Source organism: Gadus morhua, chromosome 4 (assembly GCF_902167405.1).
Source record: "Gadus morhua chromosome 4, gadMor3.0, whole genome shotgun sequence".
Lineage (NCBI taxonomy): Eukaryota > Metazoa > Chordata > Actinopteri > Gadiformes > Gadidae > Gadus > Gadus morhua.
In genome coordinates this window covers 9,877,195-9,891,609 of record NC_044051.1, presented here as the reverse complement: position 1 = coordinate 9,891,609, position 14,415 = coordinate 9,877,195, and the positions used below count along the sequence as shown (strand labels likewise).

Below are 14,415 nucleotides of genomic sequence, written 5' to 3'. Positions count from 1 at the left end.
CCACCACAAAGTCGTTTAGCTATTCTGCACACACACACACACACACACACACACACACACACACACACACACACACACACACACACACACACACACACACACACACACACACACACACACACACACACACACACACACATCTGTATGATGAGAATCACAACTGACACGATAATGTCTCACATTGTGAGACATTAATAAATGTCTATAAAGACATCGAATGATAAATAGACCTGGAGTCGAAAACAAAACAGACCAAGAAGTGGTGACAGTCAATTTATATCTAAAAGGAAGGCCGTGAAAATTTGATTGAATAACACTGTCTGTTTAGTGAGACACTTGACCAGGAGAAGGGGTCCCCAGGGAGAGATCACTCACACACTCACAGCTCTGGGCCCCTATGGAAAACATAAGTATGCTCTCTCCATCGCAATGAAAGGCTCCTGCATTGTTTGTTTTTCTATGTCCTGTCCTTTTCTTGCTTCAGTTCCTTTTGTGGATCATCTTGAAATGCGTACAAAAGTACGTCGACATAACCATAGAAAATATTAACATTTACATAAATTTATGTTTGGGGGACCGCTATTGTATTTCTTATAAAATCAATAACAACAAAATGTGCCAGTAAATTATTGAGTCTGTAATGACGACATTGAAGACATATAGAGGTAGCCTACTTAATGTGTCCCTATACATACATTACAGACAGACAGACAGACAGACAGACAGACGGACAGACGGACAGACGGACAGACGGACAGACAGCTATAGCTATTATTGTACTTTTACAGTCGTCAGTCATCTGGCCAAATCAACGATTTTCGACCCAAACATTCCCAGTCAGATCGGCCCGGGCCTCATGTACTGTTCGGCAGAGCGTCGTTCCTTTGGTTGTAGACCACAGCCCCGGGCGGGTAGAACGCCACCGGCTCCTCAGGGGAGTGGATGGGAACCAGGACCCGTCCCTGCTCGTCTGGCTCCGGCTTGGTGGTGGCTGTGAACGGCCTTATGTTGGTCACGGACCGCGACGTGATCCTCCAAAGGAGTTTGCTCAGCACCTTCCTAAACTCCCGTCTCATCAGGCAGTATAAGATGGGGTTCAGGCAGCTGTTGGAGTGCGCCAGGCACACTGACACGGGGAAAAGGTACGCCTGCGTCGTGTAGTACTCGGAACTAAAGTCCACCACGTTGAGTTTGATCAGGATGCCCCACACCGTTAGCGCCTGGTTGGGCAGCCAGCACAGAAAGAAACACAGCACTATGATGGTCACGGACTTGGTCACCTTGGAGCGTCTTTTCGCGCTCGAGTTGCTGCCGCGCTTGGAGTGGATGACGCGCAGCAGCAGCAGATAGTACACGCTGATGACCCCCAGCGGGACAACGAAGCCCATTAGAACCTTCTGAGCGTGGTACATCCCCAGCCAGAACTGCGCGTCCCCCGGTGCGTCAGGGAACTTCACCAGACACAGCTCCTCTTCTGACACTGTGGCCGTGGTAGAGTACACCGCGTGCGGCAGTGCCGCGGAGACGGCGGCGCACCAGATCAACGCACTGATCCATTTGGCGGAGCAAAAGCAACGCGCACAGCGCGCGCCGCTTCCGTCACCGCGCCGGCCACCCCGAAGCGCAGAGGACAGGGAACAGTAGCGCGCCGCGCTCATGGCGGTGAGGAAGAAGACGCTGGCGTACATGTTCATCGCGGTCACGTAGGACACGATCTTGCACATGGCCTTGCCGAAGATCCACTTGAAGTCTAGCGCGTTCTCCACCGCCCAGAAGGGCAGCACCAGCACGAACTGGAGGTCCGTCAGGGCCAGCCCGGTGACGAAAAGGTTGATGGAGGACTTCCTCCACACGTGTTTGGAACGCATCAGGTACAGCACCAGCAGGTTGCCGATCAGTCCCAGCGCGCAGACCACGGAGTAGATTTAAAGAGATGGTGATCCTCAGCGCGGCCGAGCCGTCCCCGCCGTATCCCACTTTATCTTTGCTGTTGATGTTGGACAGCTGGAACGAATTTGTGGTGGAGCGGTTGTTTTTGTTGTTGTTGTTGTTGTGGGTGGCGTTTAGGCTGAAGGAGAAGTTCCCCACAAGGCAGCAGCTGGAGGAGAACTCTGTGGAGCCCTCGTACGGGTTGGGGTATTCCCCGGACATCTCAAGCGATTGATGCCCCCCACCAAGCGCTCTCTCTCACACACACACACACACACACACACACACACACACACACCACACACACACACCACACACACACACACACACACACACACACACACACACACGCACACACGCACGCGCGCGCGCACACACACGTAAGCACACAACAGCTGTCAAAAATGTAGTCTATATATCCATCCAACAGTTTGAAGGTGAAACTTCTTGTGAACTGTTCATCGCATTCCCGCGTCTTTACAGTAGTAAATCCGACCGGTTGCTCCTTGGTGTATGAAAATGATCAATCCAGCGGAAGCTGTTTGCGGTGTGTCCGGCGCCCAGGTGTTTCCCCATCAGAGTTGATTTGCGGTCTGACCATAGGCTCCCCCCACCACCAGGCTTTTATCATCCAGGTCCCTCCAGTACAGCTGCATGGAGCAGGCGCTGTCCGTGGTTCTGATTCCACGAGTAAAAGCACAGACTAATTAAAGGAGTGGAATGCCTCACACCACTGCAAGGAAGGATGTCGATGTTGTTGTGATATACCACACATCGGACGGTTAAGATAACCAACAGGGTGTACAAAAACGTTAACTAAATACATTTTGAAGTCATTTGCAACGTTAATTGTACAAGGGACAAATAAATAGGCTATAGATGATACAAATACAAGATTTTGAAAGGAAAAGGAGAAGAAATTAGGACGAACTGTGCTGTCAAACAATCAAAAGGGTGTGGGGGCGTGCGTTGTGTGCCTCTGTGTGTATTGGGGAAGGGAACGCCTTGTGGTTTTACCAGATGTGAAGAATGTAGTTTATTGACTTTAAAGACTGATACAATTTTTCCAACCATGTTGTTACGCAATTCACGCGTGTGTGTGTGTGTGTGTGTGTGTGTGTGTGTGTGTGTGTGTGTGTGTGTGTGTGTGTGTGTGTGTGTGTGTGTGTGTGTGTGGTGTGTGTGTGTGTGTGTGTGTGTGTGTGTGTGTGTGTCTGCATGCCCGTGTGTGTGTGCATAATCTCATGTATGTTGGCCTCTGTGCGTCAACTCTTTAATACCCTGTCGAATTATGAGACAGCACATCACCCCTCCAGAAATGTATGATCCTCTTATTTTTCAAAAAAAGATTCCCTCCCCCTGTTTTACATATTCCTTCCTTCCCTGGCAGGGAATTTATTTTGTGTGATTTAGATGACAACGCATTGATGGTGTGGGTAATCTGTGTGTGTTGGGTTGAATAATTAATGCGTCAAACCTATCAAGGGTGACTTACCATCAAATAAATTATGTTAATCCACAGAATACATTTTGAAATGACAAGCATATGATAACATTATAGGCCAGTTCCAATATTAGAACAGTTGTACTATACTGGCCTCCTGTGGTGCTTAGCGACACGACATAAACTAATCTAACTATTAGTAAGGCAATCAGAATGCACGACTTTTTGTTCACTATTTTTGTTGAGGGCAAACCTGTTTTGCAGAACAATTTTAAGCCCATCAATCACTTCTAAAAATTACAAATAATTTAATGATTGATTACCCAACAATGAACAACAACTCATTACTGTCTACTTCTGTGATTGCAATTTAATTTCTCGAATTTAGAAGCACTATTACCACTGTGCCAAAACAAAACAAACGTTTAGGTCCTTATTAAAACCAACTTAGATTAAATACATAATTTTCCATTGGCTGCAACATCTCTATGCCAACCGTCATTAATAGCCCGAAGTTAGCAGCTGGCGCAAGCAGTAGGCTACACTTTCACACATTCCAGTCCATCCTCACCAACCAATAATATTGGCCTATTTGTTCTCTCGGATCAAATGACGGCTGAGATTCTGTATATCAGCTCCTGTTTCAAGGTATTTGGAAACGCGACATTGAAAGTATCTGGTATGTATCTGTCCTTAACTGCAATCACGTTATTCACCACCAGACTCACACAACACACACACACACACACACACACACACACACACACACACACACACACACACACACCACACACACACACACACACACACACACACACACACACACCCCTGAGACTAATCAGCCTTTGGTTGGTCTGTTTGCTCTATTGACAAACACAATGAATGAAATGAGGGTGAAAATCCTCAGGTGAACTACAGGCTAGGGTTAGGGTTAACTCACTGCAAGGGTTAGGGTTAATTCACTGCTAGGGTTAACTCACTTCTAGGGTTAGGGTTAACCCACTGCTAGGGTTAGGGTTAACCCTCTGCTAGGATTAACTCACTGCTAGGGTTGGGGTAAGCTCACTGCTAGAGTTAACTCACTAGTAGGGGTTAGGGTTAACTCACTGCTAGGGTTAGGGTTAGCTAAGGACTGTCCATGATCCAACGATAGATTTTTTCTCACTTATGCCTAGCGGTTTTCATACTGGATGTTAAGAGCTGTGATTAAACCATGCCATTAAGGCTTACATGTTGAAGGAGAGTATAAAAAAACAAAGGGGCATCATAATTCTGCAGGATAACCTGCATAACAAACTGTTGATCAAAGGTTGCTATATAAATAGACCTAGAAGTATTTCAGGAAGTACTGGTGAAAGGTTCCTAATCAGGGTTTGAAAGGTACTCTAATCCAGAACTCTGATTCCTCCTGGTCAGTTACTAAAACACATTTTGAAAGCAGGAATCTTGAAGATAAAATGCAAGTAGAGACAAGCAAGATAAGCATTCTCTTTCCGGAAAAAGCTTTACCAGTGACCAACATCCCAGACGGAAACATTTGTGAGTGCTTAGTCCTTAAACAAAAGAGTGATTAAAGATAATTCCTTTGAGATAACCGGATCAATCTATATTTTATCACACTTGGTTACTGAATTCTGCTTACAAAGACATTAACGGGGTTAGCAATAAAAAACATTTAAAGTGCCAAAATGTGACATTTTTGTTGGTATAAAACTTTGTATACTTCAAAGTATCTACTGCATCATATGCTGTAAATCAAATTCCCCAACTGTACAATGTGACTATGAGTACCTAATGAAGTATAAGTACAGATACCTCAATGGAAAAGTAAATTGAAAATCCCTTTAGTAAGTCAAAGAGAAGCTCAAATAAAATGTACTTCTGTACCAAAAGTCTTCAACCAGCGGCCCAATTGTTAGGGGATGAAAGCTATGGCTAGTTAGATTGATGTGTTCATACTGCTGCTTTCGCTGTAACTGAACGACATCTATTTGTGTTTTTCCAGCAAATAATATTTGGGCTTGATGTGCCTTCATTTGCCATCACGATAAAAAGTAAATCTTTAGTAAAGATCCATTATGGTAAGGCGATCATTTTCAGTCCACTGCAAATGTATTGGAGTACAAGTAAAAACATATTTAATGTTTGTGGTGACGTAAAAAATAAAGTCGACAGAAAATATAGTAGTATTTAGTTAAGTACAAATTATTTATACTATTTAGTTTACATCTCTAAATAACAACTGGTCGCTTGGTTATTCCGGAATGGTTTCTTCTATGGTAGTTTCTTCTACGCCTTGAGCTCAAAAGGTTGTTCTACCGAGCATTGAACCCCTGGAACAGTAGAACATGTGAACACTGGTCTCCAGGGACTTCAGTGATAACAGGGGAGATATGACAGGTACACAGACGAAAGCATTGTTTCCCAACTGGGACATCTTTGGGTGGATCTGAAACTCAATCATTTTACCATTACTATTCAGTAATAAATAAACACATTGTATTTTGATTGCACACTTTTCAAGGCACTTAAAGCACTTTAAATAGTGAGTTAGTGTTTATCAGACGCGTTCATCCAGAAAGCGTTTTTTTTCCCCCATTAATTAGGGTAGTGCAGGGTTAAGGCATCTTTCTCAGCGATGCCCTCGGGTAAACTACAGATGTCGAGAGTCAGTATGCCCATCTGATTAGGCCCTATTTGTGTGGTTCTTTAATAAACGAACAGACCAGATCTTCCAGAGTCTGAATTTGAAAAATAATTAATATTTGTTTTATTTAAAACTTGCTGACATGTATAAAAATTGTTATCAGAAATCTTGCTTACTCCCACTGTGCTCCCCCATTCTCTCCACCCACTTCAAATTTAGAGTGGGGGAGAGGCAAACAGTCCCCCTCCAACCTCTTCAATCTTTCAGAGAGGAGCTTCCTCCCCCCTCTCAGAGTGGCAGAGAGTCACACAGCCCTCCTCCACCCTCTTCTCCACCCTCTCCCCCTCTCAGAGTGGAGCTTCACACAGTCCCCCTCCACCCTCGCCCCCTCTCAGAGTGGAGCTCCACACAGTTCTCCTTCACCTTCTCCCTCTTTCAGAGTGGAGGAGAGACGACCGCGCGCGTAGGAGATACCCATTGCACTCAGTGAACGGCTCCACGCTTCCGTCTGGAAAGTTGTCAACACAGTGAAAGACTTTCACCCCCGTCTGGTGCGAACACAGTCACGGTCCTGTTCCCGGAGACGACGCTCGCAGGCTCCGCGGCTCCAAATACACGCGTCAAATAATAATAATCCTGCCAGCACAAGTTGGGCTTGTAATACTCCCCAGAATTGGTCATCTTCCAACCCCCAGGAGTGGTTTGGGTCGGGGGAGGGGGGGGGGGGGGGGGGGGGGGTCTGGCTAGCATAGTTCATTAGTCTGTCGGCATTGCTGATGTTGACTAGTAACAATATTCTGTACGGCAGGCGCACAGATATCCAGAATCTACGGCAGGGTTGATTTGGGGAAAATAAAAGAGTATTGGGATTGTGAGGTATTTTCTCTTGTTTTACGTGACTTTTTCTCTGGATGAAGCGAAAAAAGTTTTCTTCCCCCAATTGAATGCAATAAAACAATAGGCTAAAGCAATTGGAGATCAGCGATAATGACTGAAGCACGTTTCCAAGATCTCGGTCGAAAACGCAGTGTGCAGTAGAACGTGAGAAGCTATAGCGTGTACAGAACGTAAATACAATTATAAATAAAGTATACAGAAATAGAAAAGCTTCTTTACACAAACAAATAATATCGTGCCTCGCTGCTTTGACATTATCCTGCGGTAAGGGTTCATCAAGCGAATCCAGGATACAACATCTCTGATCTTTTCTACCTCTCAGTTCAGCTCAACGGGAGCCTAAACTAAAAGCGACCAAAAAGTATAGCAGAGGGGAAAGATTGATAACCTGATCAACCATTTGCTCCGGGCCCTTTCTCTATGAACGTAAGGCTGTCAGCATGAATGGAGCCAGCGCATATCAGAGCTCGTCCAATCAGAGAAAGCCACGATACATGTGAAGAGGCAGCCTACTCCTGTTTACTGCCGAAGATAAAGCAAACCTTTCAAAACCCGCAACCCAGCCGCGAGGAGGGAAAAGTAAAGTCTGAGTTGCCGCTGAGAGGGGGGGGGGGGGGGGGGGGGGGGCGGTATCTCCCAATACCGGCAAATCAGTTAGCCATTTCTTCTGCTTATCTCGTCTTGACATCAGCATGTGATTGACCAATCCGTTTTTCACACACCGGCTTTCATGTCCCGATGCCGCTGCCTGCTGACTCCCCAGCCCGGACCTTGTTCTGACCGGGAGGGCGGGCCCGGCAGAGGTTTATGACTGCGGAGAGATAAGGGAACAGCTGTCAGGAAGCCGGTGGCAATATCCTCTGAGGCATTACAATATGTCCACTCACAGTGGAAATGCACACAAATACACACTGCACACTACTCACACACACACACACACACACATGCACACACACGCACACACACACACACACACTATGCACACTATACACAAGCTAGAGCGGTGTACGTATGCCACCTCTCACACACTCACTCACTCACAAACGCTCTCCCTGTCTTTTGCGTGTGTGTGCAGTGAACTCTATATAGGGAGTGGAAACAGTCTGGGATGGAGTGTTTGTATGTGGCCGTAGTTATGAGACAATCGCACAGGATTTACACAATGCTTGACAGCACTCTCTTCCACACACAAACACACACACACACACGCACACACGCACACACACACACACACACACACACACACACACACACACACACACACACACACACACACACACACACACACACACACACACACACATATACACACTTGAACCCACCGTCTCTCACGGCGTAGATGGGGTCGTTGGGTCTGGCTGGACGTGGTTAGGTAGCATCTTGAACTTCTCCCTGTTGTCCGGTACCTCAACATCTCTGGGACTTTCCCGCCGCCTTAACCTCCTGAACCCTCGACTAGGGGGGACACACGCATCACAGGACGTCCCGTCAGTCTTATGAGGAACCGGGAGACACTTCAACACACTGTGCGTTGTAAATCTGTGACTTTATCTCCCCCCGAACCACTGTTACTCTTTGAGGGCCATATCATTTGGAGAATGACGCATACCTTAATGGAACAGCACATTGATGGAAGAGCCTGTATTTCATAATCACTACCTCACTTTTTCTCCTAGGTACGTTGCAAGAATCTCATATTATGTTCATTCGTGTGGTACTTCTACTGTGACACCCACATTCCCAGTCTGGGATGAATAAAGTACATCCTACGAATAACTGAAAATCCACAGAAGAAAGATAAAGAAAGGTATGCAATAGCAATCGGATTTTAACCAGGTTTGCAATAGTAGTAGCAATAGCAACAGCTACAGTGTTTGGATGTGAATTTAAATGCGTCATTGACCATTGTGATACATGTGGTATTTTATTCTATCTTTCCGGTCATCATTTCTCACACAAAGTTCTCACTGTGAACAGAGGCAGATGAAGATGATGAGGAGGACCAACAGCACCAGGCCGGCCACCACGCAGATTATGATGATCTGTTTCTTCTCTCCTATCTGCCAGCCCAGGTCCAAAAGCTCACACCGGGAGCCTGTGAAACCTCCATCACACCTGCAAGGGGATGCATGGTTATTATTATAACAAGCACATCATAAAGCGATTTTATCATTTGTTGATGTGTGTTGAATGTATTTGAATGTGTTGTATGTGTATTGATGTGTGTGCGTGTATTGATGTGTGTGTGTGTGTGTGTGTGTGTGTGTGTGTGTGTGTGTGTGTGTGTGTGTGTGTGTGTGTGTGTGTGTGTGTGTGTGTGTGTGTGTGTGTGTGTGTGTGTGTGTGTGTGGTGAAGGAGTTTACAGTGTGTGTGTGTGTGTGTGTGTGTGTGTGTGTGTGTGTGTGTGGTGAAGGAATTTACAGTGTGTGTGTGTGTGTGTGTGTGTGTGTGTGTGTGTGTGTGTGTGTGTGTGTGTGTGTGTGTGTGTGTGTGTGTGTGTGTGTGTGTGTGTGTGTGCGTGCGTCCGTGCGCGCGTGTGTGTGTGTGTGTGTCTGTGTCTGTGTGTGTGTTTGTGTGTGTGTGTGTATAAGAGGTTTATCTATAGTGTTAATACTTTTACTGCTTGCTGTTCCAACAGAAACAGATCTGGTACAACACTGGGATATCATGTTTACATATTCTTTATATACTTCCTCAATTATTCCTTTGATAGTAAGGCAAATAGGCATTAGGCCTTCCAAAAGAACAAGAACTTAAACAAATGTATTTATTGATAGGCATACGTATTACTCATATACTATAAATCTATTCTACAATTAAGAGTATGCGTGATCAAGGCTCAAGTCACCGCTGAAAAACCTGATGCAAACCCATGATGTCCATTGGCCTGACTTACATTCCGGTGATGAATGCTATGTGTTTTTCCCTGTAGTCCAAGTAAATATGTATTCATGCTTGCACATCCTCACCTACATGAAGGTGCGCTCTGTTCCTTAATGTAGCGACATGACCCGTGGATGCAGTAGTGCTTCAGTTCCTTGGGACACTTGGTGAAATGTCCGCTCCACTGCCCAGTGTCTTTAGATTCCACTGTGGATATGAAATGTAGACACGGAACATGGTGAGGCTGTTATGAAATTCAGGGGAAATACCATCTCTGGAAATAAAACACAAATGTTGACTGGTAATATCCTTGTCTGAAAGGATATCATGTCTGAAAGGGAACAAATATGATTGAAACCCATCGACCCATGGATCACCAATATGTTCTCCCTAAATAAATTTGGTTTTTGGATACCCCTGCTAGGCAAACTCAAAACAAGAGTTTCATCTAGAGTATAGACGTGAAGAAGGGGCCCTAGTTTAAGAATAACAAGCTTCATTACACACTTGTGGATTTTAATTAAAATGATTTTCAATTAGAATTTCATTTCATCAGTCCTTCATCATTTTGACTGAAGGTATTGACTGCATGCTCAAGCTACAGGACAGGTTTTTAAACACAGTTGCCGTGTTTGTAACTCGTATCTACTGAAGTACCAACTACCACAGTCCCTATGAGCCATGCTCTCTGTCATGCCTGAAGGCATACTCTTCAGAACAAATTCAATATTACTAAACATGACCTTAATATTATTGCGGTGCAAAAATAGCTCAAACTACATGCTACACCGCTTTCCCTTGCAGGCCGCGTTTTGGAATCTAATTGAAAATACTCATTTACTTTTTGGCCTGAAGTTTTTTTATGAATTCAATTCTGCAGACGAGAGGCATAACTCTTCGTTTCATCGAGTTTGTTGATGAACATTTGCATTACATTTAAATGTTCATTAACGCACCCACTCATTTTTGAAGAGGTAGGAATCTACATGTTAACGCATAATGTAGGATTAATTTATTGTACTGACAAGCATTCGCTGAACGATGAGTTGCATATACGTACAAAGGGGGGATCAGGTTAAGATAAATATATGCAAATGTTATTGCGTATGTGTGAAGCACCAGGAGATAACACAAATGGATAACGTAACCACATTGCATCGAGTCATCAATGAGACACTTTTAACCAAAGCAAGTAGAATTCAGAAACATAGCGTCACTCGCTATCCTAATCTTTTCAGCCTGTTGAATGTTTGACATGCAGTGTTGCTGCATGTCAGACATTCAACACTAGCACACTTGCAGGTGAATTAGGTTAATTTGGTATGTTCTGCGTCCGAGTCTGAGTCCCAGGGAACAACTCCATTTATGGTTCAAACAGAGCATGTATAATTAAACCTCCACCTGTCTCGGCCTTCCATGGTATATTTTAAGAGACACCAACATTGATTGGTTAATTCACTCCATCCCCCAACTCTTAATTAGCTTTCATCTTGTGCCACCATCGCTGATGACATCATGGAAGCAATGACATACGCAATAGAAACTCTGCTGTGCACTTTAATGGAGCCCTGCTGTTATTAATGAGCTGCCTGCCTCACTGTGTTTGGCCGCCGCTCGCTCTGGTATGGACTGGCCTTTTAATAGACCAGGGGCAACCTGATCTTCACGGGAAGCCTGGTGATGTCACGCACAGGAAAAACATGGGCGTTTCTGCCGGTGGTGATCGATTTTTTTTTACTGCACCTGATTACGAATATCTGGTGTGGTATTTGTGATTTTCTCTCTCTCTCTCTCTCTCTCTCTCTCTCTCTCTCTCTCTCTCTCTCTCTCTCTCTCTCTCTCTCTCTCTCTCTCTCTCTCTCTCTCTCTCTCTCTTCTTTCCTTACCCCCTCTCTCATTATCTCCCCCTGCTCTTTCCCCGTGCTCTCTCTCTCCCTCTTTCCCGCCCTTACTTTTAGGATTGTTTAGCAACAGTTCAAACACTTTGCACATCTTTGTGGGCTGAAAACACTACAACAGCCCCTTGCACAATGCCTCCCGAGAGAATTAAGAAGTAGGCTATCCGGTCACAACAGCCTTTAGATGAAAACCTATTGTCAGAATCCATGACTCCGCAGTTTGATTGATCTAGTCTATGTTTGCGGCTGGTTGATTGTATAATCGAGGCAGCATACACTTTGAGCCTGTTAGGAATTCCATTGAAAGTGGCTGAGATGCCGCCCTTTGTCACAGAGAGCTCCGGGCATTAATATGTTACTTGTGGCATGGTTGCATGTGCGAGGTGTTGTGTTTCCCAATAACACAGAGACGCCATTTACAACCCCAGGTCAACTCCACTCCTGATAGTAATGGTGGTCCCCTCTGTAGAGCAGAGCAGTAATGGGACACTGGTGGTGCAAGCCCAACAATAACTTCCTTCTTGAATCTTTGATGTGTTTGTCTCCATTACTCTCTCGTTGTTTTCCTGGTTGCATTCCTTTTGTTCAGTGGGTGTTGTTTTTCCATCAAATACCGATACTACATTTCAGGCTTCATAGAGTTGTTGTTTTTTATGACTTGCCCACACGTTCCCCGTTCATATCTACCTGTGCAATTGTTGAGGTTGCCATGGTGATGGCAGGACACAGTTCGATTGGCAGACGACTCCTCTGTGGAATTCCATTCTGCCAGGCAGTATTTGCATAAGGCCAGAGCTGGAGGAAAAAACAAACAGTGCTGATCACACAAACAATAATCACACACAATGGCATATTGCATTTATATCAACCTGTATATTAATACCTCACACACACTAACCTATCTCCCCCCTTCCTCCTGAATGCACACACAAACACAATCACTGCAAATTCCCTCACCACACACACACGCACACACACACACACACACACACACACACACACACACACACACACACACACACACACACACACACACACACACACACTCACACACACACACACACACACACACACACACACACACACACACACACACACACACACACACACACACACTGTAAACTCCTTCACCACACACACACACACACACACACACACACACACACACACACACACACACACACACACACACACACACACACACACACACACACACACACACACACACACACACACGTTGCGACTGAGCACTGCATTGACTCATTTTAATCTTCAGTCAAATTACAGAAGGCTGTTTGCAACAGTCACATTCACATTCCTAAGTTGTGATCACAGGTAAGAAAGGAAGGTTGTAAGTATTTGGACGTCTAGGCCAACAACACCAACAGAGTAGCATACTATGTGAATTATATGGTTATAACGAAACAATAATAACCTTTACAAACTTTAACAACCATGATAAGGTTTATACCTTAAGTTTTTATTTTCGATAACACAGATGTTTTAAATATTCATTGGCCTAATAAGGCAATAAAAGCCTGGTAGCCTGCATGTAAACAGTCCCGACAGGCTTACAAGTTATGATGAAGAAGCAAACGCTGCTTTAAACTTACCTGTAACTATGCCGAAGTACAGTCTCAATGAGTTCGACATCTCTGTAGGATACTTCTGCTCCAAGAAGTAATAATCTAAATTAAGTTTATGTTAGAGAGACTCATATAGCTCAAATAATAGTCTTACAGGTGAGGCGACCGTTCCATCGGTGCGACTGTGTGAAGGTATGAATTATCCAAAGACAAATTATACTGTGCGCGGCTCGAGGGAGAGAGTTCATTGAGGGGTTAGTCCAACAGATCCAGCAGAGAGTCAGCCGGAGAGCAGCCGGGCTGCACGCCGTACCAACGCCACAGAAAGGGGCGTGGTCGAAACACCAGTTCACTTTCCTTTAAAGGGAAAATACAACTATCTACATTGACTTCCTATACTTTTAGGAATTGCTTATCTAAAGGGGTTCCAAGTGAGATGTATTTCAAATTAAGTTTATTTGAAAGTTGGCATTTAAATCTATTGAGCACATTTTCCATACTCTTCTAAACCCCTTAGATGAGATTATACAGTGGACCGCTCTACTTGTCGGTTGAGATAATCTAATACTACGTGGTATAATCCAAAGTGCAGGGGTGATGTATAAACCAATGCTAACAGTCTCTCAAAGGACTTGGATTTAGGCCTATCCTACGTCAGCGCCGGTGAAACTACGGATAGGGAGGACACTGGAACACCTTCCATTGAACTGCAGCCTTTCAGAAGGGCAATCCATTGACATATTTATGGGAGTGCCTGGACACTAGTATCACCATTCTACCTGCTTGAAATACCGGTTTGAGCCTGAGATCCTTTTCATCGTTCATCATTGTTGATGACCGTATAAACAATTTCATTTGGATTGATCTATATTACTTCTTATTATATGGTGTGTATGTGTTTATTAAAGCGTTACGCTTTATGTGGCTGTGTGAACTGGAGCAGTGTGAGATATAATTCCAAAAATCTATGATAATTCAACATTCATTAAGCAATTTTCGAACGAATTTTGAAATCACACAAAAGTATTTACATGACATTCTAAATATTTACTATCTCATCCTATTTACAGTTCAACAACCAAACACAAGAGGTCAGCAGAAGCCACGCATTTAATGTAGCCGTGGAAGCA

General features: G+C 44.5%; 2 protein-coding genes across 2 annotated transcripts; both read right to left on the bottom strand.

Annotated features, from left to right (window-relative positions):
• Positions 1–125: 125 nt before the first annotated feature.
• Positions 126–2,185, bottom strand: rxfp3 (relaxin family peptide receptor 3). Its single transcript, XM_030354919.1, is given in 2 exon segments — positions 126–1,925; positions 1,927–2,185. Coding segments are annotated over 2 exon segments (1,296 nt in total). The 5' UTR covers positions 2,152–2,185; the 3' UTR covers positions 126–854.
• Positions 2,186–7,526: 5,341 nt separating this feature from the next.
• On the bottom strand, positions 7,527–13,585 carry btc (betacellulin, epidermal growth factor family member). The gene is made up of 6 exons (XM_030354920.1): positions 13,313–13,585; positions 12,387–12,494; positions 9,888–10,008; positions 8,886–9,032; positions 8,240–8,372; positions 7,527–7,728 (listed from the first exon to the last, which is right to left on the bottom strand). The coding sequence occupies exons 1-5, from the start codon at positions 13,350–13,352 to the stop codon at positions 8,246–8,248; spliced, it is 543 nt and encodes a 180-aa protein (XP_030210780.1). The 5' UTR covers positions 13,353–13,585; the 3' UTR covers positions 7,527–7,728; positions 8,240–8,245.
• Positions 13,586–14,415: the final 830 nt, after the last annotated feature.

Coding starts and splice junctions, on each gene's coding strand:
- btc (XM_030354920.1), bottom strand. CDS start 13,352: ATGTCGAACTCATTGAGACTGTACTTCGGCATAGTTACAG. Junction 12,495..13,312: donor GTACTTCGGCATAGTTACAG/GTAAGTTTAAAG, acceptor TTTTTCCTCCAG/CTCTGGCCTTATGCAAATAC. Junction 9,033..9,887: donor CAGAGCGCACCTTCATGTAG/GTGAGGATGTGC, acceptor ATCCCCTTGCAG/GTGTGATGGAGGTTTCACAG.